Below are 23,217 nucleotides of genomic sequence, written 5' to 3'. Positions count from 1 at the left end.
TACTGCAATTACTTCAGCGGAAATTATTGCGGGTTCTTAAAAGTGGCGCGAAACTCATCGGTGGCAAAACAATCATAACCTCAAAATAGAATTTCTTTTAGTAATACAACAACAGCTAAATTTTACTGCAATAATAATCATTTGCTAATCTAAAAAAATGGGATTAAATTACATAATCCTTAAATATTAAAGACCCTACTCTCTAATTTCCATACGACTGTGCTCTGTTGGAGCACTATATAAGTTAAAGCAGGTCTCCATTTCGGGAAGTCACACAATCGGCTCTCTCACCAAAAAAAAAAAAAAAAACAAAAAACACACACAAGCACAGACACAGTGGGCTTTTTGATTACATTAAAAAATGGCGAAAGATTCTCCAAAAACGCCCAAGGTAAGTTTCTTGAAATTTTCGAACTATTAGTTCCTCTTTATAGTTCTCTGTCGATTTACTGATTTTGATTTTGCTGAAAATTGAAAAAAAAAAAAAATTAGAAACAGAGATCTGGTATGTCACGTCACCATCCTCAATGAAATTTTTGGTAAAACTAGTGTTAATTTTTGTTTCTTCAAATAAAATTGGAGTATAACAGAGCTATTTTATTTTGTGACTGACGTTATCTCTATATATTTATATTTCTCTGTCGATTTAATAAAAAAAATACTGTAGAAAAGACACAGGTGTTCCTGGGTTCTGTTGTATTTTTTTTTTTCAGGAACAGAGATTTGTAGTGTCACCAATGTCTTTGAATTTTTGGCAGTAGTGTTTTTTTCCTTTTTAGAATGACTACAATTGCTAAATTTATTTTAAATTAATCGATTTTTGTTTTGTGACAGACGTCATCGAGGGGGTCAGGTAATCCATCGATAAGTATATGGGCAGTCCAATGTGGGAAATGTTTCAAATGGAGGAAAGTTTCAACACAGGAAGAATTTGAGGAAATTAGGTCTAAGTTTAATGAAGAACCGTTTCACTGCGAGAACAAACCCAATGTTACTTGTGATGACCCAGCAGAGATTGAGTACGATTCTTCGCGAACTTGGGCCATTGACAAGCCTAATGAGCCTAAAACCCCAATTGGGTTTAAGAGAGAATTGTGTCTTAGGAGTGATTACTCAAAAATGGATGTTTATTATATCACTCCTTCGGGGAAGAAACTTAGATCTACTAATGAAGTAGGTACTTTTCTTCAGCAAAATCCTGAGTTTAGTGACCTCTCAACCAAAAATTTCAGCTTCAAGAGCCCCAAAATTATGGATGATACTATACCATTCAGTAGCACTAAATGAGGGAGTCGATGTAGCTGAAATTTTAGGTTTATTTGCTCTGTAGATGCTATTTTAGAATGCTGGTATGCTTGAATGCTCAACTTATTCGCCGTGTATTGTTCTTTTTCATCTTTTGTTGATATAAAAATCTCTTATATTTGCTTTGATATAAGTGAAAAATGGAAAATTTCTTGGCCTTCTTTACTTTGATTTGGCTGATAACTTGACTTTCCATTTCTTAAGGAGAAAAACTTTGAAGTTTATCTTCCTTTCTATATATGCTTGGAACCTGTATTAAAAGTATATCTTCGCCTGCCAGAAAGAGAATGCGCATTCATTTGATCTTGATCCTTGTGGATCAAAAGACTGGACCTGCATGGCTGGCGTGTATGCCAAAGTACCAGAGAAATAGTGTCCAATCATATGAAATGCCTCATATCGATGTGCGAACAGAAACTGTGCATATGCTTGTTTAGTTGATCATACTGATGTAAAGGGAGAAGGGACAACTTAGATGGTTTAGAAGTTAGAACCTCTTTCATGCAATGTGATTTCAGATTTTGTACAGAGTTGTGGTTGTTTCATTACACCTCCCCTAATATTTGTCAGTATTTCTACCGTTTAGTTAGCTGTTCGGGGTCAGGAGTCGGTATGAATGATCCTTCCCTGATTCAAGCTTAAAAAACCATGGCAATGTTTGGCATGGTCGGTTACCAGAACTGAAACCGAATAATGATTTCATAAAAATACTGAAGCAAAATGTAACTTCGTGTATAGAATATACGAACACCCAAAAGGCCAAAAGATGTAACTTGTCCATGTACTTGAAGATTCTCCCAATCTGCAAATCTGCAGTTTCGGTCATTCTACTCTTGTAAGTTAGGAAAAACAACAATTCAGATGAGTGTGCCTGGCATTCCATTCCCACTCCTCAGCAGATGAGGACTACTAGAATGGGATCATCTTGGATGATGTTCAAAAAGCTCACTATCTTGTTTATAGCCTGTTCTCTGAAGACTCTAGTTGAGAAACACCATCATTATGCCCTTGTCTCTATAATCGAGAAATTCCTGAGGTCAAGTGGCACATGGTTCAAACTCGGTGGATGATAAGCCTGGCTTTACCCTTCTTCACTTATACCACAGGATGTTGTTTGCGTCAGGGTTCGAACCCGTCATATATGCCTAACCCACACATAACGCTATGCTCTTACTGCTAGACTAAAGCCCTGGGTGTTAACTGATGGGTTTTTCCATAGGTAATCCTGTTTATCTGACATTTAACTTGGAACCTCGTGTCTAAATTGTGGAGTAAATGGGCTTCTAAATGCGGTATTAGGGGAAAGCACAAAGGAAAAAGCGATGCCTACATTAAATCGATTGATCCGCTGAAGTTATAGACACTCTTCCATACATTGTATCTGGAGTACTTCATTTAAATGATGTATCTTTTCAAAGGAAAAAAAGTCTCTGAGAGTTGTTTCCTAACAATATACTTTATTAGTATTGAATAGAAATCTAAATGGGGTGAACAGAGATATCAAAGGGGCTTCTTACTTCCCAAACTGCCCTTTATTGTACTGTCCTAAATTCAAACGGAACGAAAAGAGATAGAATCAGGCTGATAACAAGAGCGTCTCTCAATACTCAAAGTTCCATAGCTGAAGCGAGTTTTGAAGAAACTGTTCGAGTTTTAGTTTCCAATTCAAAAATTTCTTAGAATTGATCAAACTTTTCGATCGTTGTTGGACTTGATTAATTGTCCTTTGTTGTTAATTGTTTCGTTTTTGTAATTTTCTAATTGTTCTTTTTTTTTTTTTCCCGTCATCCCTCCGCTTGGAAATTTAGTTTCATGATTGAGTTTCCCCCTTCTTCTTCCGATGCTGGAATTTAGTTTCATGATTGGAAATTGTCTATCAGATCACATTCCATCAGTTGTCTAGCCTTCTATTTTCTTCTGTTTGAAAGAATCATCACCTGAAAGAAATGGGAGACGTTTTGATGGTGTATCAACTCCAATCCACTCTATGAAGGCTTGATGTTATTGTATCTTTTCAGTTGGCACAATTTGTCACCTGTAAACACTCCTGATAATTTTTTGAACTTTATCAGCTCCTTGGTCATAGTTCAGCCTTCTTTTTGTCTTAGATCCGACTCAGTTTTTGTTGTATTTTCTTTTATTTTACTGCATCTTCTTGTTGCCATAAAAAATTATTTCAGACAAAAAAAGAATCTTCACCTACATCTTCTTCATTTTCTGTTATCTAGTTAAGCTCCCTAGGAGGGAAATGTCAGCTCAAGTAGCAGCAATGGTCATAGTATAAACCACATTCTTGCAAGTTTAGCATCTCATTCTTCATCTTCTTCACTTCCAAATTTACTTGTTTAAATCTATAAATATGCTGTCATGTCAAATCTTCCCTGCCCATTTCTCGCATTGGAGGAACATCACCAGTTGTTCTGCCTCAGATAATGAATGAAAGCATGTAAAGATTGCAGAAGTACTAGTACAAATTAGGATTTCAACCAAAGCTAATCCCAATATGCGTAATGAGAAAGCCATTGTCATATGTATATATTCAAATCACCTTATGAATGTCACTTATTTTTTCGAATATCCCCGCGTTGAAATCACCAAGTAGAGTGATATGCCAAAGGGAGAACCATAACAGCAGAACTGCATATGCGAAAGAAGCTCGGGGTAATCAGGATGTTTAGTTCTTGTTCTTCTATGCTCTCCCTCTCAAAGGTGATCTTAATTTTCAAGAAGATAGAATTCAACATTTATTATATATATATATATATATATATATATATATATATATATATATATATATACATACACATAAAAATAATTTTAATCTTGTATATATAATGTAATTTCCAAGCGAAGGAGGATTCATATAAACCCCTTTGTGTGTCCCCTTAGCTCCGCCATGTACCCTCTTACTGTATTTGTAATTATTGGAAATTTCATGTTCAGTAAATCAAAAGGAGGACGGTTGTTCTTGATTAGATTTTCCTGTTCAAATCTTCGAGTGTGGCATCCGGAACCTCCGAATCCTGAATCAGCCTTTGCACCTACAAAAAACTTTCAAAAAATTCCTGTTATATCATCTTGCTATGTCAATAACATTTTATGGTACTTTCTTAATTAGTTTAACTGCTTGAGTTAGTAATCTGCGCACTTATCAATTTATTCAATAAAAATAATTTACTCGTGATCCTCTAAAATTTATTTTATCATTTAAGTCAATGAATCAATTTAAATCCCTGATAAATTACAATTCATTTCCATCTTATACAGTTACTTAAAAATTAAGGGAATCAATGTCTTATTATTATGCACCCACCTTCATATTCCAAAATAATTTTATTTTTTCGCTTATTGGAACTTTGTTTAGTAAATACTCTCTTTTTATTTTTCTTTACCTGATTTGTGACTTTTTAAATTACAGCCTAAGGTTCTCTTTTCAACAAACTGAAAATTTTATGAAAAACATTAGACCTCTTTCTAAAAACTAAAAAGTTGTAAATGTTCGGCAATAGTCTAATTTTTTATCTGTTCCAAGAATTATATTTGCACAATTTTCAAAAATAGGGATGAAACTTACACGATGGGCGAAAAATGGATATTTGTGTAAATCAGAGCACTATTTTGGTATTTTACAGAACTAGTTCTAAAAGGCCCAGTGTGTAGTCCGGTTAAGCGGCCCATTTCGCACCGATCTTTCTCCACGTTTTCTCCAAACGACGTTAAGAATCTGGGAGTTTGCAGATTGATACTGCTAAAATGGTTGTCATACTAGTTGTTATTTTGTGGTTCGCAATTGCCGAAGCTTCTCAATGCTCAATTAATGGTAAGTCTTCTCATCATTTCATCACAAATTCTTTTAAAATGTATAGTTACAGTTACAGTTATAGTCTAAGTTAAAAGAATATAGAAGGAGGATTTGGGGAGTTAAAAGCTGGTTGGAATTAGTTGTTGCCCTTTCATTTCATGAAGAAATAAGTTAAATAGTTTTCTCTGATTGAAACTCCAAATTTTTTGTTAAGCTGAATTATTTTTAGTAGGCATTTGGCCATATATTCCAAATATTTTTCAGTTTAGGTGGAATGTATGGTGTTGGAGAGTTGGAGTTGAAGAAGGCGTTGTGTTTGGTTATACCTTTTGCTAAAAATATTTGCAATAATAACTTCAAAAGTGAAAAGTGAGTTGGAAAACTAAGTTATAAGCTGTTTTTCAAATTTGAAATACAACTTCAAGTTGGAGTTGTAATTTTCATGGCCAAACACTGCTTTTCAAATAAAGTGAAAAATTATTCCTCAAAAAAGTGAATAATTTTTATGGTCAAACGAGTCCTTAGAATGTTTGGGAATTTAGAACTGTAAAGCAATGAATGGAGTATGAGAAGTCTCCATTTGGTTGTTGTTATGAACAAAATTTCCTATCCTGATTAAAATCTAGAATCCAAAATTTTCCTTGTTATGCAGGATTACCACTCGTGAAGAATATTAGCGAGCTTCCACAACACAATTACGGGAGGTCCGGTTTATCTCACACTACAATTGCAGGTTCAGTCTTGCACGGCATGAAAGAGGTGCTGTTTTGCTTGCAGTTTCTTAATTTTTACTTGTTGACGATATTCGCTGACCTGAATAGGATGTAGATAGAAAAGATTCATATAGCCAATTCTATCTAATTTGAGACTGAACAAAGTTGATTGATTATGATATTGACTATTTCGTTTCGAACTTCTTTTTTTTTTTTTTTTTGATAAGTACTATTTGGTTTCGAACTGCTGCTATTTATTTCATCGCTATGGTGTCATGTATAGATAGAGGTGTGGCTTCAAACATTTGCACCTGGATCTCGCACACCAATCCACAGGCACTCATGTGAAGAAGTTTTTATCGTCTTGAAGGGTGAAGGCACTCTCTATCTTGCTCCTAGTTCACATTCAAAGTACCCAGGGAACCCGCAGGAGTTCCATATATTCCCTAATAGCACTTTCCATATCCCTGTTAATGATGTTCACCAGGTAGATTCTCCGCCTTGTACTCTCTTTTCTCTATCTTATCTGAGCTTAGAATTATTCCTGCAAGATGTAAATAGAGCTAGTTCTGTCACACCCCTTTTTTTCGTAAATAAATTTTAAATTAGTTTAAATTTACTCAAAAGGATTTTTCCACTTAAAGTGACGTTTTGGAAAGGGATTATTTTATTTATTCAGAGTCTCCACTTGAAATTGAGTTTTGGTGTTCCAAGTCACCTTATTGAATCCCTAATCAAAAGGAAATGACTCTATTTATTGGTCTGCGAAAACAAAAGATCGGGTAAGGAATTCTGTTGACCGGGGAGAAGGTATTAGGCTTTCCCCGAGTCCTGTGGTTCTAGCACGGTCGCTTTTATTGACTAATAGTTGGGTTAAATTATTTTGGATAAAGTGTATTTATTAGTTATGCCTATGATTCACTTAAATATTGTTGACCTTTTACTAGACTTGACTAAGACCCGTAGTTGCGACCTCAGCCTCGACATACACCAACCGAGACACCTAAACGCGACCTTAACTTGCTTATTGCACCTAGAATTTTGAGCCTAGTCGCCTTACTTAAACAATGAGGATTATCTTTATTTAAATTCTTAATTCAAAACGTGTAACTAATCCAAGACAATTATTTTATCCCTTTTTTCACTCTTTGATAATGGGTTTTGAAGCGAAATCGCAACCCATCTCGACCCCTTACTAATGTTTTTTCCCACTCTTTTCTTTTATCATTTGCAATGGGTCTTGAATAAATTTGTAACCCATCTCGCTCAAATTCACAATTAATTATTAGTAAATAAAAAATAAAAAAAACATTAACATTGTCTAAACCCATCAAAATATTGTCTTATCCGAAAATTAAAAAAAATAACTCTTGGCCCCATTATACTACAACAACAACAACAACAACATACCTGAAAAATCCCACGATGTGGGAGTGCGGGAAAGGTAAAGTGTGCGCGGACCTTACTCCCACCTTCGGAGAGGTAGGAGAAATTTTTCCAAAAGACCTCGGCCTCAAGAGAAAACAAGACAAAAGAGAGTCGGATAAGGACAAGCATATCGGAATAATGCGAAAAATAAGAAATAACAAGAGCGAAGAGCAACAAATATAAAAAGCGATTCACGGGGCAATAAAACGATAGAACAAAACTACGACCCAGCGCGAAAAGAATAAGAGACTACTGCGCCTTCTATTCTAACCGAGTCCCTCCTCAACCTTCTATCTAAGGTCATGTCCTCGATGGCCGAAATCGCGCCATGTCTCCGTCTAATCACCTCTCCCCAATGCTGCCCACCTTTACCTCTCCCCGAGACCGTCCATACCAACCTCTCACACCTCCGCACCGGGGCATCTATGTCTCCTCTTCACATGCTCAAACCATCTCGGTCGACTCCCCGCATCTCGTCCTCCACCGACCGCTACTCCCTCTTGTCTCGAACGTTCTCTATTCCTAATCTTATCTCTGCCAGCGTGCTCACACATCCACCGCAACATTCTCATTTTCGCGACTTTGATCTTTCCGCATACGCAGTTCTTGGTAAGCCAACATTCTCGCCCTTCGTAAAACAAAGTCGGTCTAACCACCACTAGAACTTGCAAGTTTTGGTGACACTTTAGTCACACAAGACCTCCGTGGCCGAGCCTCCATTTCATCCGCCTCGCACCAATACGATGAGTGACATCATCGTCGATATCCCCATTTCCTTGTATAATAGACCCAAGGTACTTGAAACTTTCTTTCTTTTGGACGACCTGGGTACCAAGCCTCACTTCCACGTCAGCTTCATTTGGTACGCCACTGAACGCGCACTCCATGTACTCCTGCCTTCGTCTTCACTGACTTGAATCCTTTAGACTCCGCTCGTTCTCCAACCCTCTACCTTAGCCGTTAACTTCGCTACGAGTCTCGTCAATCAAGACTATGTCTTCCGCGAACAACATACACCATGGCAGCCTACCTTGAATTTGTCGCGTCAATCCATCGATTTCCAAGGCAACAGAAACGGAGCTAAGAGTCGATCCCTACCGCAAAACCCATCGAGCGGAAAGTCTTTCGAGTCTCCTCTCTACCGTCCTTACCTCGATCTTGGCTTCATCATACATGTCTCGATCGCTCTAACGTTCGCTCGCTGTGCACACCTTTAGCCTCGGCACGATCTCCACAAAACCTCTGTCGGCACCGTCACAAGCGCTTCTCTAGGTCGATGGTCCGCCCTCCTTACATCGCTCCACCAATCTTCTAACAATATGAATGGCTTCGTAAGTAGAGCACCCCGGCATGAATCCGAACCGGTTCTCACCGGGAAATAGACACGTATAGCCTGCTCACCCTCATCTTTACCACCCTTTCCCCACACTTTCATAGTGTGGCTTAGCCCTCGATATCTCATAATTGTTGCGGCTTTGAATGTCTCCGTTTCCGTACAAAGGAATCATTGTACTCCGCTCATTCTTCGTGCATCGTTCGCCGTCTTGAAAATGACATTAAACAACCCGATCGACTCACTCCAAACACCGCCCCCCGCTGCACACTTCCCGAAGTTCCCCGAATCTCATCGGGTCCGGCCGCTCTTCCTCCCGCGCATCCTGCACGAACAAGCACTCTTAACCTCATCAATCCTTATACTCCTACAATACCCAAAATCGCTATGCCTCTCAGTGTACTCCAACTCTCCCAACACAATGTCGCTGTCCCCTTCTTCGTTCAAGAGTTTATGGAAGTACGATTGCCATCTCCGTCTAATGAGAGCTTCCTCCACCATCACTTTGCCATCCTCGTCCTTGATGCACTTAACTTGATCCAGATCGCGTGCCTTCCTTTCTCTCGCCTTGGCCAGCCTGAACAACTTCTTATCCCCGCCTCTGTCCTCTAGTTCTGCATAAAGGCGTTCAAAAGCTGCCGTTTTTGCTGCCGAAACTGCCAACTTCGCTTTTTTTCTCGCCATCTTATACTTTTCCCTATTCGTCCGCTTCTCTTCATCATCCTTGCTGTCTGCCAATCTTCGCATATGCCTGCTTCTTTGCTTCCGCCTTCCCTTGGATTGCTCCGTTCCACACCAATTCCCTCAGTGCCCACCACGGCGACCTCTCGAGACCCCTAGAACCTCTCTAGCGCTTCTCTAATGCAATCGGCCGTCCTATCCCCATCTTGGTCGCGTCTCCTTTACTCTCCCACGCCCCCAAAGCCATCAACTTCTCCCCTATCTCTTGGGCGTTAGACGGAGTCAAACTCCCCCACCTGATCCTCGACCGGTCATCTACGACCCTCTTCTTCTTCTTCTTCTTCTTTATCTCCAAATCCATCACCATAGCTTATGTTGGGTCGTAAGATTCTCACTCGGAATGACCTTGCATTCTTTACAGAGACCTTTATTATCTTTTCTAAGGATCAAATAGTCTATCTGCGTCGCAGTCTCGGCCCCATTATAACGTCCGAAATTATTAAAAAAAAAAAAAAAACCAATATTAAACCATATATCCTGTAGGCATTAAGCAATTTAATTCAATGTTTAAGAAAAAGAATGAACCGAACCCCCCACATAACTAAATGAACTCATTTGAACATGTTTACCAAGTAATGATAAAATGGATTTGGCAAACTAAAACATAAAAGAGATTTTCACTTCAAACTTTAAAGGCTCATAATATTCAAACTTAAAATCTCATGGCCAGCATACTCTATGCAAAATTTTAATAACTCGAATTTGAAATAAACAAATTGACAAACAGATACAAGGCTGAAACATAGATATTCTTTAAACAAACAACATTCTATACTTAACATGATGATGCATCTAAAATGATCATCAATAAACAGTTGATTTCAACATGATAACAAAACTACAATTTTAAAAATGGACCTTTGAGCATTAACACAAGTTAAAATAGGCATGTGAACAGGGATATACAAGATCCATGAAAATAACTAAAAGGGACGATATATTGGAAACAAGAACACCAAATAACTACAAGAAAGATTCAGTTGTTACCTCTTGCGAAGATTAATTCACAACTAGAAAACGGCTACAATCTACTGATTTCCAAAGTTAACAAAAGCTAACTTTCAGGTCCATGAACACGAAACCGCGAACGAAAACCTCGAACTCGAACTTAATTTTCATCACAAAACAAAACCTTATTTTCTTTCTTTTTTTTTTTGGCATTTTTTTTTTTTCTGTTTTTCTCTACTGTTTCTATGCAATTTTTGTGTACTGTGCGTTGTGTGTTTTTATATAGGTGTGTGGGGTGGTTAGGAAGGATAAGTCTTTTGTTGAGAGTTTGTAGGGGTAAGAGGTTTAAGGGAGTTTGAAGGTGATTAGGATTGGGTTTAAAGAGGTGTGAGGGTGAGGGATTTGTGTGTGTACCGTGTAATGGGGAACGGGGGAAAGGGATGAGTGACGTGAGTTATGGGAATTTGGTTAGGGATGTTTGGGTTTGCAGATTTTTGTTAGTTTTTTAAGGAAATCTTCTTTTGACTTTTTCCTTATTTAGCTATTTCGTTCTTTTCTTTGGTTTTTTGGTTTTGTTTTCCCTTTGGTCTTTTAAAGATATAAATAAAATATAATGATAAAAGTATTAGCTAACTATTCTAGACTAACAAAAGTACAAGAAAAGTTAAATAGCTAGACTAAAATAAATTGTAAATAAGAAAATACAAAATCACTACCTTATTTATTAGAAGCTAAATCTAAAAGAAAACATATTTTTCGTAAATTTCTTTTCTTTTGAAAACACAAGAACAAAATTTATCCTCACTTTGATAAATTTGTAATTGCTTTGTGGTAAGGACCTATATTCGTTCTTTTCAAGTAAATAATTTTGACAACGGGTTTTGAAGTCATTTGTAACCCATCTCACTCCCTCACAATTTAATAATAAAGTAGGCCTTAAACATATCCTGGCCCCACAATTATACGGCCTAGTTATTCTAGCTCGAACTAGTGAACGATAAGAGAAAATATTCAAACATTCAAGACAATTAAATAGAGCTAATTCCATCATATTAGTTAAAACTTAACGTAAAACAACTCTTAATAAAATAAAGCTAGGAAGCATTATACTAACAACAACCTCATGTAAACCTCAATGTTGTAAACACATATCATTTGTTCTAGTTTAAACCTCTGGAGCGAGAACTCTGGAGCCCGCCTAATACAAATAAATTTACAATGCATTACAGTGCTATTTTCTTTGTAAGATTCTTCTTTCTTTTTTAGAATGAATTTTTCTTCTTGTTTTGACCCATTTTTAAAAGAAAGAAAAAAATACAATAGCAGTGGTGATAAAAAGGAGAAATATCAACTTATATATATAAAAGTTTTATACTCAAAGAAAGATCAACTCAACCATAAGTTGCACTCTAACAGTAGCAAACTATGTCTTTTTTTAATGTCTGAGATAATTAAATTTTTATGAAACTAGAGCTCTAAATCAATACCATACACTCAATAAGACACTTTCATGGAAGCAGGTATAAAAATAGTATAAGGGACATTATAATGTATCTCAGATTCACAAAATTAACTGAAATCAAATACTCCTACTAACTCAAACAGAGCAACCAAAAGGACTAATGAAATTAATAAAAACATAATATTAAAACATTCATGAGCGGAAAATGAATTAGAAGGGAAAAAAATACACCTTTTAGTGCAGATCTTCTTTAACAAGAACTTAATTACAGCGAACTCCGGAGATGAAAACAACGACAGGAGCTCGGACCGTGAACCACAAACGGAACCTGAGTCTCGGACAAAAAACGAGATGCTGTGGTGTTGTTTGTCTATCTGAGTGCTTTATATGGATGTGTCTTGTGCTACCTAAATTTATGCACTGTATATGTAAGTCTATATCTCAAATGGCTAGGAAGATGAGTGCATGGAGTGTCCTCTTTTTTTCTATCCATCCCTTCTCTCTTCCTGCTTCTCCTCTACGTTGCTGGGTGTATTCCTTTATTTTTTTTTGGGAAAAGGGTCAAAAATACCCCTCTACTTTGGAAAAAGGGCTAAAAATATCCTCCGAACTTATTTTGGGTCAAAAATACCCCTCTCATCCTTAAAGTTTTCAAATATACCCCTGTCTTGACGGAAATTATCCCCCAAAATAACCCAAAATCATTTTTTAAACCCGCTCCATCATTTAAACCCGACCCAACTAAATAATAACCCACAAGATCCCCTTATTCCCCCAATACGTAGGTTTGAAGTTTGAGGGAATTGGGGGAATAAGGGGATCTTGTGGGTTATTATTTAGTTGGGTTGGGTTTGAATGATGGAGCGGGTTTAAAAAATGATTTCGGGTTATTTTGGGGGATAATTTCCATCAAGACAGGGGTATATTTGAAAACTTTAAGGATGAGAGGGTATTTTTGACTCAAAATAAGTTCGGAGGATATTTTTAGCCCTTTTTCCAAAGTAGAGGGGTATTTTTGACCCTTTTCCCTTTTTTTTTTGGGTAACTGTTCGCGCGCGTGTCTTTGTATTGTGTTCCCTGTTTTCTTTTGCGTTTTGTATATATATAGATGTGCATGGGAGTGTTTGTGATAAAGTGGTGTAGGGAGAAGTGGGAGTCTTAAGGTATCATCTTGGTGGAGAGGTTTTGGGGGAAAGGAGGCGTGAACTAATATATAGGGAGTTTGATTTGGTTGAAAGTTTAAGGGGAAAGGGACGTGTTGTTATGGGGATATAAGAGGATTAGTGCTGGTGAGTATTTTTTAGGCTAGCTTTTATTTTGCTCTTCTTTTCTTTTTTTGATCTTTTAAAGATTAGAATAGAAATATAAAAATAGAAATAATAGCTAACTATTTTTTTTAGAATAAAATAAGTAAATAAATAACTAGTCTAGAATAAAATGTAAGTAAGAAAAGTATAAAATCCCTAGGTTATTATTAAATCCTAAATTAAGAGAAACATAATTTTTTTTTATAAACTTTCTTGTTGATTGAAAATAAAAACAAAACCCATCCTAAAATGTGTCTCTATTGTTTTAGTTTTCTTGATTATTTTTTAAAAATAAAACTTACTAAAAATGAAATAAAACTAAAATATCTAATCTAGACCTAAAAGAAGTATTTAAACTCTAAAAATGACATAGAAATTTAAGTTTGGTAAAAAATTAGGTGTTCACAAGTTCAATAACTTGATAAAGAAAACTTTGAGCTGATACATTCTTAATGTTGCATGATTGCGTCTAGTTTTGTAGATACAAATAGCCACAATTTTTGAATCGTCATCAATCAGGTAAGAAATTAATTATAGAAAGGATTTTGAGCCTGTTAATATTTAGTAGATTTCTAGGTGACTCTTGGTTTACAAGCCATGATTTGTTTATGTGTGAGATGTGCTCTATCTGCTTCAGGGCTAATGTACTTGCTTTGCTTCGTCTTTCTCTGAAAGTCTTTGGACTCTGTTTACAGTGATGAATCTGATAATCGGTCTACTTCTCACTGTTGGAGCTATCATAGCAAAAGCCTAAGTAGTCCCCTTTGGAATCCTACATGCATGCCCTTCAATTTACCTAGCTTTTATAAGGACTACATTGTTAGTATAGCCTGCCTAAGACCTATGCCAATTCAGCTTCTTGCAGAGTCACAAATCCCAACAGAGCTATTCGGTCAATCGAATTACAACTTAACTTCATAAATTAGGTTCCATCTCTGTGCAAATATGAGTGCAGATCGCAAGTCCCAGAAAGATCACAAACCCCAAAGAGCCCTTAATCGAATTACAACTTATTTTCTTACGTTAAGGTTCGATCTTTTTGCACATGTGACTGGAAGTATGCTTTTACTTTTGTGATTACAGGTAGGGAACACTGGTGAACATGAAGATCTACAAGTTTTAGTTGTTATATCTCGTCCCCCAGTGAAAGTGTAAGTAACCTATGTTGAACAATAACTTCCAGTCCAACATTGCACAGATTATCATATTACGTCAGTTTGTCCATGCTTAATATTTTTTGTTAACCTGTTAACCTTTTTGCTTTCATATTTTTGTTTCTATGCTTTCCCCATGGTGAAAGACTCCATATCAATTTCATCTCCTGATAAGGACCACTACTCTGACTGCATTAGAGTTGTGTCAGGAGTTGTTCTGTTGCAATTACCCTTATGTTGCATGCTGTGTTTCTTATGTTTTACCATAACCTTTGAACTTAGATGTTCATTCTTGTCAACAGGTACCCTGTTGTAAACCCTCTTCCAGGAAAACTATAAACAAGAGAAAAGGGGCAAGGGGGGGAGGCCACAGAAAGATTGTTTCATTGGAGATAAAATGAATTTCTGACAGCATTCTTGTTAATTTAGCAACAGCTGTTTATCAAAATAAAGAATATCTCGACTTCTTTTTTCTTCTCCTCCAAAACATTTAAGGATGGTTCATCATGGACCAAAATAACTACTACTAATTTTAAATTGGCCATTTGAAAGACTTGGGATCAGCCTTTCTTGTGCATTCGGAAGCAGCTTGTGCTTCTAAGTTCGTGATAATACTAGATGCGTAAATGCCTGCAAGAGCTTTTTGAAAATACAAACACGTCTAGGATTGTTGTTATTCATCTTTCCGCACTGTGGTTAGCCTGTGATGATTGACTGATGAATTTTCTACTAGTCCACATTGTGTGTGCACGCTCTGGTTGTTACTTTACTGAGATTTGCTTTCTTGCACTTGTTTTCAGGTTTACGTACGATGACTGGTCGATGCCACACACAGCTTCCAAATTGAAGTTCCCGTATTACTGGGATGAGGAATGTTATCAGACAACAACAAGGAAAGATGAGCTTTAGCCAGAAAAGTAGACAATTGCAATTAACCACATAAGCATGGTGTTTGATATGTTTCAGTATATTACACCTTATTTGGCGGACGAGTACATTGACTAACCCAAAAGCATTGTAACTTGTTCGAGTGAAACTTATTGACATGCTTTTGCAGGTCTTACATGCATGGTACAATTGTATTATCCAGTCACCGCATCGAGATAGCTCAAGTTTTATTAGCCATTAGTACATGATTTCTTACACGTATAATAGATTAATTCAGAAACATGATTACATGTGGTTTCCCGGTTGCTGTTGTTACATTTTGACTTTGGCGGGAGATCATTCTTGGACTCTGTGTAATGACGATCACTCCTCTGTACTCCATCATCCTGTGAATATCAGATTATCCATCGCCTTTGAATAAGTAGACCATCCATAGTGTGTTCTTTTTGTCTTTCCATTTGGTTATTGCATTGTGTAAATACATTAGTACAAGCGTGCGTGTGAAAATTAAAAAAATTCACCTTGTGTAAACTGCAGTCGGTCAAGTGGTACTCCGCCCTGGTCCTTTTTGTTTTCTTTTTTCATTATGCTTGCTTGCTTGTACGCTACTGCTGTCAAAATTTAACAGTTTTGTGATTCAGAAACCATGCTTTAGTGTTGACAGACAGACTAATTAATGCCTTTCCATAGGTTTTCTTTTCCAATGAATACACCTACCACTTCTTTTCCATAGGTTTTCTTTTTCATTTTTTAGTTTTACTTGTTTAATCTGGTGGTGTTGCTGGCTTCATCGATCTCCTCTCTATAGTGAATGAGTATATAGTTACAGGAATCATGTCCATTATTTACCACTATCGGCATTCGGCATGATGAAAAAGGTAAAAGAGATGATGAAGAGTTTCAGACTTCACTGTCTTCAAGAGTGTAAATCAATCTTACATTATGTCTGGCAATGACTGAAATCCACAATTTAAAGCAACGATCTCTATTCTCGTCAGCTAGGTAAGCTAATAAATTTTTGGACATAATCTCTGCAGAAATTTGTTTATAGTTAGCAAGTGCAACCTTTATTCGCACTAACCTTTAGCTAATGAAAATAAGGCAGATGCACTGCATGTCTGCATCCTGACAATATAGAGATCATTACTAGTTCACTAAAATTGTAGGCTGTAGCTACAATAATCATCGTCAGATGAATAATTAGCTCCAATTCCTGTAATTAAAATAGTAGTAATGTCTATAAATGGAACTTGAGAGGATTTAAAACCGAACATGCCCGGTCATTTACGGAAAAGTGTCCTTTCTGTATCGACCAAATAATTAAGGATTTCAAGGTATGCATGCCTGCTATTTCACTGGAGATGGAAAAAGATAAAAGTGAATTCATTGGCTCAACTACTCGTGAATAACAAACGAATAAAAGCATTTGATAACTGTAAACACTCAACCCTGAAAAAAGTGTAATCAAGAAGAGAAACAGCATGTAATTACACCAAAATCAACCTCTAGTAACCTTGAAGAGATTGATAGAAAAAGAAAAAACTCAAATGAAAAATTCAGCATTCTGTAAAGGATAATACACTCAACTGACTAAGCTCAAAATCTCTAAAGCCTCTAATGGTTAGCATAAGTAGAAAGGTATATCAGCCAACACCTAAGTAAAAGATGGAAAAATCTTTGGAGGAAGTAGAAGAACACAGAATGTTCATACTCAGCAACTGAGCTCATCGTGGTAGAGAAGAAGCCCCACACAAGGGATGCTGGATAACTCTTGAATGCAGCACTAATGGTGTTTTAGGAGTGTGTGTGATCATACTTGGTCTAAACTTCCATACTTGCTTCTGAACTGCTCACTGATTTAGGCGAGTTACCAGGGAAGGTAGCTCAAGAAACCGCCTTTTCTGGGCACGTGAGGGAGATGTTTTGCAGGTTTTCTGGATAATGGAAGAAAAACACCAGTACCGCCATTTGGAATCCTTCGGGGGCTTAAAACCATTGGATGCGCAGGAGCTAGCATAACTTCTGGAGCTCTAAGGAAACCCCATTTAGGTATCACGTCCATTATCTTATAACCATTAGCAGCTCCATTTGGAGTCGAATATCGTGTTGGGACACCGGGTTGCCATAAGGTCATTGCTTTAGTCAGAGGAGGGATTTGATCTGAGACGAAGCAATTCATCTCTGTTCTTACTTTGAAGAATGTAATAGCAACTCTTTTGCTAGCTGATGAGCACAGTGCATGTCTGGCCATATCAGCACTGTTTCCTCTCATGACTAAAAGAGACCTGCCAAATATAGAACGAAATGGAGAATGTCACCATAAGAAGAATCGCCGTTTGATAAGGACTAGCATGGCCTTTCTTTCATCAGGGAAATGGAAGAATTGCAAATCTCCCACGTTAACGAGAAAGACTTACTACAGGAGGATAATCTGAATTTGTGAATACACATACCCTTCTTTTAGAGAAAGCATGAATGATCCTTTGTAGTTCCCATCACTGTCACTTACAAGGGCTCTACCAAATGCCATCTTTGATTCAGAGAGGAGAAGGGTAGACACTGGCTGGTCCAAATGAGGTGGTTTTAGGAAAGGCTGTGAATACTCCCCCTACATAAGCCAGCAAGAAAACTTTTACGCTCCACCTTTTACCAATCAAAATGAATAGAACTTTTACGCTCCACCTTTTACCAATCAAAATGAATAGAGGCCAACATGAATCTGGCATAAATATATATTAATATAAACCTCATCAAAGTAGTTGATGACGCAGCTGTTAGGTCTTCTACTTTCTGATATTAGATCTGTATACTCAATAAAACTCGTATCAAATTTTGTCATCAGAATTGTCTCAGGCGAAAATGGAGGGTTGGGATCCGAACACAAAATCAACGCTAACACAGATCCCATTGTTGACAATCAAAGCCGGTCCACGTGACGGGGCGTTATGGACACAGAGATTGAAGGAAGAGTATAAAGCCCTAATAGGGTACACATCAATGAATAAATCGAAAGATAATGATTGGTTTCGTATATCAGCAGCAAATCCAGAAGGTACAAGCTGGAAAGGGAAGTGTTGGTATGTGCATAATTTGTTAAAGTATGAGTTTGATCTACAGTTTGATATACCTGTTACTTATCCTGCTACTGCACCTGAACTTGAGTTGCCTCAACTTGATGGAAAAACTGAAAAGGTGAATTCTTTTTTTTTTTTTTTTTGTTCCTTTCATATATATATATATATATATTCTTTAGATTGCTGAATTATTGCTGTTATGATTGTTTATGTTGTAGTAGTAGTTGTTGTTGTTTAACTTGTAATTTAGCAAAACCCTAATCATTGTTCTGAACTCGATGGATAAACCGAAAACTTCGTTCTTTTTTTGTCCCCTTTATCTGTCTGGTTATATATTTGCCATTATTTACGGGTATTTCAATGAAATGGGTCTGAATAGAAAGGAATTGACTTGAATTAGTTTAGAATTGGGCGCGATTAGTGGATAATTACTATAGTGGCTTACGCGGTTGTTGAATGTTATTTTTAGGACGGCGGGAGATGCCCAAGAGTGGAGATGGAGCACCATGATCCCGTTGTATAAAAACAAAGGGGATATCCGGAACCGTAATAACCATGTGTATCGTTCCTCGTCGAGCCATACGATGAAAGTTTGGGAGAGAGTGGTGGAAGCGAGGATGGGGAAGTTAGTTTCTATTTCGGAGAATGAGTTCGGATTCATGCCGGGGCGTTTGACTACAGAAGCCATTCACCTTGTGAGGAGGTTGGTGGAGAAGTATAGGGATAAAAAGTCTGACTTGCACATGGTGTTTGTTTACCTTGAGAAGGCCAAAGTCCCAAGCAGGGTTGTGGAGATGTCCGGAAGTTAGAGGTGTTCCGTAGCATACATTAGAGCGATTAAGCGGACATGTATGATGGAGTCGAAGACCGGGTGAGGACGGTTGGAGGTGACTTGGAACACTTTCCGGTACGACGGGCACCGCATCGGGGTCCGCGCTTAGCCCGTTTCTCGTTTGCCGTGCAACGGGACGCTCGACAAGTCACATTCAGAGGAGGTTCCGTGGTGCATGTTGTTTGCGGATGATATTGTGCTTGATGACGAGTCGCGGAGTGGTGTTAACGCGAGACCGGAGGTTTGGCGACGACTGAGTCGAAGGGTTTCAAGTCGACCGAAGACTAAGGCAGTACTTAGAGTGCAAGTTCGGTGATGGGAGTCAAGTAGAGGACGAGGACGCGCGGTGATACTGTGTCATTCCGAAGAAAGAAAGTTTCGAAGTACTGGGGTCGATCATCCAAGTGGACCTGGTGAGATTGACGACGATGTCACACATCGTATTGAGCGGGATGGATGAAATGGAAGCTCGCATCGGGGGTGTTGTGCGATAAGAAGGTGCGCCACCTATTCTAAAGGAAAGTTCTACAAAGCGGTGGTTAGACCGGCTTATGTTGAATGTGGACGAGAATCCCGGCCGGTTAAGAAAGCTCATGTCCGGAAGATGAAGGTAGGCCGAGATGCAGATGCCGAGACGGATGCGCGGGCATATCGGAGAGATAGGATTCGGAATAAAGTGATTCGGAATGGGGCGTGGGCCCCGTGGTGGATAAGATACGGGAAGGAGGTTGAGGTTATTCGGCCATGTGCGGCGGAGACGCGCCTCGACGCGCCGATGAGGCCGTTGTGAAAGAGGGCCGGGCAAAGGTGGGCACGAAGAGAGGGAGGGGTAGGCCAAAGAAGGCCCGGGAGAGGTGATTCGGCGACATGACGCTACTTCGGCCTTACCGAGGACATGACCGTGATAAGAGGGGCGGAGGTCGAGTATCAGGGTAGAGGGCTAGTGGAGGGCCGCGAGGTTTCCTTTCTCGTATTAGGAGTATTTTTATCCTGCTTCTATGTGTTGGGTCTTGTCTATTTTTGCTGTTTTATCATGACTTCGTTGCTCTTGCTATTTCTCATTTTCGCATTGTTTTGATTTGCTTGTTCGTATCTGACTCTTTTCCCTTGTTTTCGTTGTTTTCTTTTGGGCCGAGGGTCTTTCGGAAACAACCTCCCTATCTTCCAAGGTGAGGGTAAGGTCTGCGTACACTTTACCCTCCCCAGACCCCACATTGTGGGATTCAACTGGGTATGTTGTTGTTGTTGTACATGGGAACCCGCAGCCGCTATCTTTCGGGTGCGCACAGGGTAAACCCAAGGCTGAAACATATATATTCTTTAAACAAACAACATTCTATACTTAACATGATTATGCATCTAAAATGGATCATCAATAAACAGTTGATTTCAACATGATAACAAAACTACAATTATAAAAATGGACCTTTGAGCATTACACAAGTTAAAAATAGGCATGTGAACAGGGATATACAATATCCATGAAATAACTAAAAGGGACGATATATTGGAAACAAGAACACCAAATAACCACAAGAAAGATTCAGTTGTTACCTCTTGCGAAGATTAATTCACAACTAGAAAACGGCTACAATCTACTGATTTTCAAAGTTAACAAAAGCTAACTTTCAGGTCCACGAACATGAAACCGCGAACGATAACTCAAACTTAATTTTCAACACACAAAAAAAAAAAGTTTGCTGTTTTTTTCTCTACTGTTTCTATGCAATTTTTGTGTACTGTGCGTTGTGTGTGTGTATATAGGTGTGTGGGGTAATTAGGAAGGATAAGTCTTTTGTTGAGAGTTTGTAGGGTAAGAGGTTTAAGGGAGTTTGAAGGTGATTAGGATTGGGTTTAAAGAGGTATGGGGGTGAGGAATTTGTGGGTGTACCGTGTAATGGGGAATGGGGGAATGGGATGAGTGACGTGAATTATGGGAATTTGGTTTGGGATGTTTGGGTTTGCAGATTTTTGTTAGTTTTTTATGGAAATCTTCTTTTGACTTCTTCTGTGCACATATGACTGCAGATCGCAAGTCCCAGAAAGATCACAAACCCCAAAGAGCCCATAATCAAATTACAACTTATTTTCTTAGGTTAAGGTTCGATCTTTTTGCACATGTGGCTGGAAATATGCTTTTACTTTTGTGATTACAGGTAGGGAACACTGGCGAACATGAAGATCTACAAGTTTTAGTTGTTATATCTCGTCCCCCAGTGAAAGTGTAAGTAACCTATGTTGAACAATAACTTCCAGTCCAACATTGCACAAATTATCATATTACGTCAGTTTGTCCATGCTTAATATTTTTTGCTTTCATATTTTTGTTTCTATGCTTTCCCCATCGTGAAAGACTCCATATCAATTCATCGCCTGATAAGGACCAGTACTCGGACTACATTAGAGTTGTGTCAGGAGTTGTTCTGGTGCAATTACCCTTATGTTGCATGCTGTGTTTCTTATGTTTTACCATAACTCTTAAACTTAGATGTTCATTCTTGTCAACAGGTACCCCGTTGTAAACCCTCTTCCAGGAAAACTATAAACAAGAGATTCATTGGAGATGAGATTGACTTTCTGACAGCATTCTTGTTAATTTAGCAACAGCTGTTTATCAGAATAAAGAATATCTCGACTTCTTTTTTCTTCTTCTCCCAAAACATTTAAGGATGGTTCATCATGGACCAAAATAACTACTACTAATTTTAAATTGGCCATTTGAAAGACTTGGGATCAGCCTTTGTTGTGCATTCTGAAGCAGCTTGTGCTTCTAAGTTCATGATAATACTAGATGCGTAAATGCCTGCAAGAGCTTTTTGAAAATACAAACACGTCTAGGATTGTTGTTATTCACCTTTCCGCACTGTGGTTAGCCTGTGATGATTGACTGATGAATTTTCTACTAGTCCACATTGTGTGTGCACGCTCTGGTTGTTACTTAACTGAGATTTGCTTTCTTGCACTTGTTTTCAGGTTTACATACGATGACTGGTCGATGCCACACACAGCTTCCAAATTGAAGTTCCCGTATTACTGGGATGAGGAATGTTATCAGACAACAACAAGGAAAGATGAGCTTTAGCCAGAAATGTAGACAATTGCAGTTAACCACATAAGCATGGCGTTTGATATGTTTCAGTGTATTACACCTTACTTGGCAAACGAGTACATTGACTAACCCAACAGCATTGTAACTGGTTCGAGTGGAACTTATTGACATGCTTTTGCAGGTTTTACAGCACGCATACATGGGACAAATGTATTATCCAGTCGCCGCATCGAAATAGCTTAATTTTTATTAGCCATTAGTACATGATTTCTTACACGTATAATAGATTAATTCAGAAACATGATTACATGTGGTTTCCCGGTTGCTGTTATTGCATTTTGAGTCTGGTGGGAGATCATTCTTAGACTCTGTAATGACGGTCACTGCTCTATACTCCATCATCCTGTGAATATCAGATTATCCATCGACTTTGAATAAGTAGACCATCCATAATGTGTTCTTTTTGTCTTTCCATTTGGTTATTGCATTGTGTAAATACGTTAGTACAAGTGTGCGTGTGAAAATCAAAAAATTCGACCTTGTGTATACTGCATTCGGTCAAGTGGTACTCTGTCCTGCTCCCTTTTTTTTTTTTTTTTTTTTTTTCTTCCATTATGCTTGCCTGTACGCTACTATTGTTACAATTTAACAGTTTTGTGATTTAGAAACCATGCTTTAGTGTTGACAGACTAATTAATGCCTTTTCCGTAGGTTTTCTTTTCCTATGAACACACCTACTACTTCTTTTCCAGAGGTATTCTTTTTCATTTTTTTAGTTTTACTTGTTTAAATCTGGTGGTGTTGCTGGCTTCATCGATCTCCTCTCTACAATGAATGAGTACTACTCTCTCCGCTCACTTTTACTTGTCCACTTTTGACTTTGCACACCCCTTAACCAATATACCCATATTAATTGGTACATATTTTTATTGGATTTAAAAAATGACTTGAAGTGAGTAATTAATATTATGGGTAAAACAGGAAAAAAAATTATCTTTTTTTGATATGCTAAAAGTGATAAGTAAAAGTGAGAATTTATTTTTAGAATACTGGACAAGTAAAAGTAAACGGAGGGAGTATATAGTTACAGGAATCATGTCCATTATTTACCACTATCCGCATGATGAAAAAGGTAAAAGAGATGATGAAGAGTTTCAGACTTCACTGTCTTCAAGAGTGTA

At 37.9% G+C, this 23,217-nt stretch overlaps 2 protein-coding genes across 3 annotated transcripts; both read left to right on the top strand.

Annotated features, from left to right (window-relative positions):
- The first annotated feature begins 321 nt into the window (after positions 1-321).
- Positions 322-1,393, top strand: LOC132053096 (methyl-CpG-binding domain-containing protein 4-like). The gene is made up of 2 exons (XM_059444941.1): positions 322-391; positions 835-1,393. Exons 1-2 carry the CDS (start codon positions 362-364, stop codon positions 1,285-1,287), a joined length of 483 nt encoding a protein of 160 aa, XP_059300924.1. The 5' UTR covers positions 322-361; the 3' UTR covers positions 1,288-1,393.
- Positions 1,394-4,964: 3,571 nt separating this feature from the next.
- Positions 4,965-22,508, top strand: LOC132053095 (auxin-binding protein T92). 2 transcript variants are annotated; one of them, XM_059444939.1, is made up of 5 exons: positions 4,965-5,125; positions 5,760-5,866; positions 6,104-6,307; positions 21,144-21,211; positions 21,961-22,508. In XM_059444939.1, the coding sequence occupies exons 1-5, from the start codon at positions 5,059-5,061 to the stop codon at positions 22,067-22,069; spliced, it is 555 nt and encodes a 184-aa protein (XP_059300922.1). In that variant the 5' UTR covers positions 4,965-5,058; the 3' UTR covers positions 22,070-22,508. The 2 variants fall into 2 exon arrangements, with proteins under 2 accessions (XP_059300922.1, XP_059300923.1); XM_059444940.1 differs by lacking the exons at positions 21,144-21,211; positions 21,961-22,508 and adding exons at positions 14,123-14,190; positions 14,994-15,205 and having other exon boundaries at positions 5,031-5,125.
- The last annotated feature ends 709 nt before the right edge of the window (positions 22,509-23,217 follow it).

The sequence above is a fragment of the Lycium ferocissimum genome, chromosome 4 (genome assembly GCF_029784015.1).
Source record: "Lycium ferocissimum isolate CSIRO_LF1 chromosome 4, AGI_CSIRO_Lferr_CH_V1, whole genome shotgun sequence".
Lineage (NCBI taxonomy): Eukaryota > Viridiplantae > Streptophyta > Magnoliopsida > Solanales > Solanaceae > Lycium > Lycium ferocissimum.
This window is presented reverse-complemented; position numbering and strand designations above follow the sequence as displayed.